We start from the raw sequence: 3,171 nt of genomic DNA on the forward strand, positions 1-3,171 counted from the left end.
TCCACCTGGTATAACCCCAAATGCAACCTGTACGGAGGTGAACATCAAACCTGCGGCAAGAAGTGCCGCGCTCGCTTTAAAACGCCGTGCGTGGTGTGCAAACGGCAGTGAGAGCGCCAATGAACTGACGACGCGCAGACGGAAACTTAAGACCACCGGGCCGCGAGAGGGCGCAGGACTCACGACGCCACTTCCAATCACGAGAGGGTACAAGGGAGCACCGCTGCTCATCGCACCGCCCGAGCTCGACAGCGACGACACCGGCAGGAACAACCGGAGCACACAGACGCTCCCGCGGTTCAAGTCGAGAAGACCCATGTGCGGAACCAGGGAGCCACCAAATACCCCTGCCACAAAACAAGTAGCCCCGGCAGCAGGGTCTCCCATCGCTCTCGGTAGCATCGGGGACTTCTCACCCCTCCCCCCATCACCATGACCCCTTCCGGCAAAAAACAGAGCAAAGAAAGATTTCAACGAATACGCACAACTCAACGCATTAAAAGCATGCAAAATCGAGAGATTAGCGAACAGGTTATGTGGTGTCCGGCCGAGCGCCGCAGTTATCGAGTTATCGTCAGGACGATAAGGCGCATGCGCGCCAAAAGAATAAAAGGCGCCCACCGGAACCTGCCACCGCGCTTATCTCGACCAGCCACGCTCTGTTCGAGCATGTGGAAATAAACGTCGCTCACCCATGGAAACTTGTCTGCTGTTTCACACGAACCACGCGAACTCAACGACTGGCGACGAGGATGGGATTTGAAGGCGTCGTTCTTCAAGTTGGAAGGCAAGTTTTTCCGAAATTCCCTCGGTGAAGAAAACTGTGTTTTTGCAGTGTGCGAAGCCAGTGGACTGTCATGACTGGAGCCGAGGCCGCCGGAACGCAGTTCGTTGGGCGACTGGGCCAGTTGGAACCTTTCGACGAGTCCGGCACCGATTGGGCTTCGAACGAAGAGCGGCTTACGTCGTTCCTGATTGTCAACCGGGGACCCGACAGCGACAAGGTACACGCTTTCTTGAGCATTATCGGTCCAAAGACCTACGGCTTGTTGAAGTCATTGACAGCTCCGGAACTGCCTTCTGCGAAGAGTTTCGAAGCCCTCAAGAAAGTTTTGAGCGACAACTTGTCCCCGAAGCCGTCCGTCATTGGAGAGCGGGCGAAGTTTCACCGGAGGTGTCAACGAGAAGGCGAGTCCATAAGTAATTTTGTGGCCGAGCTGCGTAAACTGTCGCAAACGTGCGAGTTTGGAAGCGCCCTTGACGAGTCGCTTCGGGACCGCTTCGTGTGTGGCTTGCTACGAGAAGACATTCAGCGAGTGCTTATCACTGAGGATAGCAAGCTTACGTTCCAGAAGGCGGTGGAGCGCGCTCTTGCCATGGAAGCAGCCAAAACAAGTGCTGCGGAGGCACGGGGCAGCGATGCCACAGTCGGCGACGTGCACAAGGTGCAATCAGAATCGCTGAAAGCAGGTAAAACCTGTTTTCGCTGTGGTTCGCCGAAACACAGGAGTGAAGCGTGCCCTCATTTCGACGCAACCTGTTTCAACTGTGATAGAAAAGGGCATATGCAGAGAGCCTGCCGAAGTGGTGGTAAGACTGCCTCTAAGAAAATGCGGGTAAAAAGGAACGTGAAGACACTGGAGGTTGTGTCGAGGAAATCTGCGACTCTCAGTCTAAATGGCGTGTCGGCGGTTCAACACGACCCTATCACTGTGCAGATGACCATCAACGGCGTCCTGGTGAACATGGAGCTCGACACGGGAGCGGCTGTTTCCGTCATGTCAACGACGCAGTTCCGTCAGCTCTTTCCTTCGGCGGTACTGGAGCCCACCAGAGTAAAACTTCGGACATACACAGGAGCACTGGTACAACCTCAGGGCGTCTCTTTGGTCAACGTGCAGCACGGCGACTATTCTGCAAGTCTCCCACTCTACGTTGTGGACCACAAGGAACCCCCTTTACTGGGCCGGGAGTGGCTGCACGCCGTCCAGCTGGAGTGGACGAAAATCTGGAACCTGAACAACATCACAAGGTCAGGCACTTTTCATCATATCGGCGTAAAAAAAAAGGCTTCACGCAGTGCTGGCGAACTACCAATCCCTTTTCAAAGACGAGTTAGGCACGATAACGGAAGAGCGAGCCGAACTTTTTCTTAAACCTGACATGAAGCCGAGATTTCTTAAGGCAAGGACTGTTCCGTACGCGTTGCAAAAAGCTTTCGACGCTGATCTGGCTAAAATGGAAAAACTGGGAATTATATCGCCCGCTAAGACGTCAGAATACGTTACTCCAGCAGTATCAGTAATCAAGCAAGATGGTAGCATACGGATTTGCGGTGACTACAAGACGACAGTTAACCCGTGCCTTGATGTCGACCGCTATCCTTTACCGAGGGTGGACAACCTGTTCGCAGCCTTGTCGGTAGGTCAGCATTTCTCGAAGATTGATCTAAACCGGGCCTATCAGCAAGTACTCATGTCGGAGTCGTCAAAACAATACCTCACGTTGAACACGCAGAAAGGATTGTTTGCTGTGAATCGATTGGCGTTTGGAATTTCTTCCGCACCTGGGATTTTCCAAAGAATAATTGACACCATGCTGAAAGGCCTACCCGGGGTTTGCTGCTACCTAGACGACATTTTGGTGACGGGTAAAAATGACGAAGAGCATTTCACCAATCTGGAAGCTGTGTTAAAACGACTTCTTGAAAGAGGCGTCCGCGTCAAGAAAGAGAAGTGTTCGTTTTTCCAACAGGAGCTTCGCTACCTCGGACACAGAATCAGCGCAGAACGCATCTCGGCAACGACGGAGAAGGTTGACGCACTCCTCAAGGCTCCAGCCCCTAAAGACAAGCAGCAGTTGCGGTCGTTTCTGGGAGTCGTCAGTTTCTGCGGCAAGTTCCTTCCTAACCTAGCAACGGTGGCACAACCATTTTTCGGGCTGCTACGTAAAAACGCCCCGTGGTGCTGGGACTCGTGTTGCCAGGAAGCGTTTGCCAAGTTAAAGAGCTTGCTTGCGTCTCCACCGATTTTGGCGCACTACAACCCGTGTAAGCCGTTACAGCTATCACGTGACGCATCGCTGTACGCTCCAGGCGCAGTCCTTTCTCATGTTTTCGATGATGGCAGCACAAAGCCAATCGCCTTCGCATCGCGTACCCTGTCCGATGCC

General features: G+C 53.4%; 2 protein-coding genes across 2 annotated transcripts; both read left to right on the plus strand.

Moving 5' to 3' along the window:
* The first annotated feature begins 857 nt into the window (after positions 1–857).
* LOC144148354 (uncharacterized) lies at positions 858–1,513 on the plus strand. Its single transcript, XM_077679902.1, has 2 exons — positions 858–1,445; positions 1,508–1,513. The coding sequence occupies exons 1-2, from the start codon at positions 858–860 to the stop codon at positions 1,511–1,513; spliced, it is 594 nt and encodes a 197-aa protein (XP_077536028.1).
* A 205-nt stretch (positions 1,514–1,718) lies between these two features.
* LOC144148355 (uncharacterized) lies at positions 1,719–2,914 on the plus strand. The gene is made up of 2 exons (XM_077679903.1): positions 1,719–2,032; positions 2,755–2,914. Exons 1-2 carry the CDS (start codon positions 1,719–1,721, stop codon positions 2,912–2,914), a joined length of 474 nt encoding a protein of 157 aa, XP_077536029.1.
* Positions 2,915–3,171: the final 257 nt, after the last annotated feature.

This window comes from Haemaphysalis longicornis, unplaced genomic scaffold, assembly GCF_048455015.1.
Source record: "Haemaphysalis longicornis isolate Haplotype H1 unplaced genomic scaffold, Haemaphysalis longicornis Haplotype H1 scaffold_8, whole genome shotgun sequence".
In the NCBI taxonomy this organism is placed as follows: Eukaryota; Metazoa; Arthropoda; class Arachnida; order Ixodida; family Ixodidae; genus Haemaphysalis; species Haemaphysalis longicornis.

Excerpts from the sequence above, each read along its gene's own strand:
- LOC144148354 (XM_077679902.1), top strand. The coding sequence starts at position 858 with ATGACTGGAGCCGAGGCCGCCGGAACGCAGTTCGTTGGGCGACTGGGC.
- LOC144148355 (XM_077679903.1), top strand. The coding sequence starts at position 1,719 with ATGACCATCAACGGCGTCCTGGTGAACATGGAGCTCGACACGGGAGCG. Across the intron at positions 2,033-2,754 it reads AACCTGAACAACATCACAAG|GAGCTTCGCTACCTCGGACA; the intron begins GTCAGGCACTTT and ends TTTTTCCAACAG.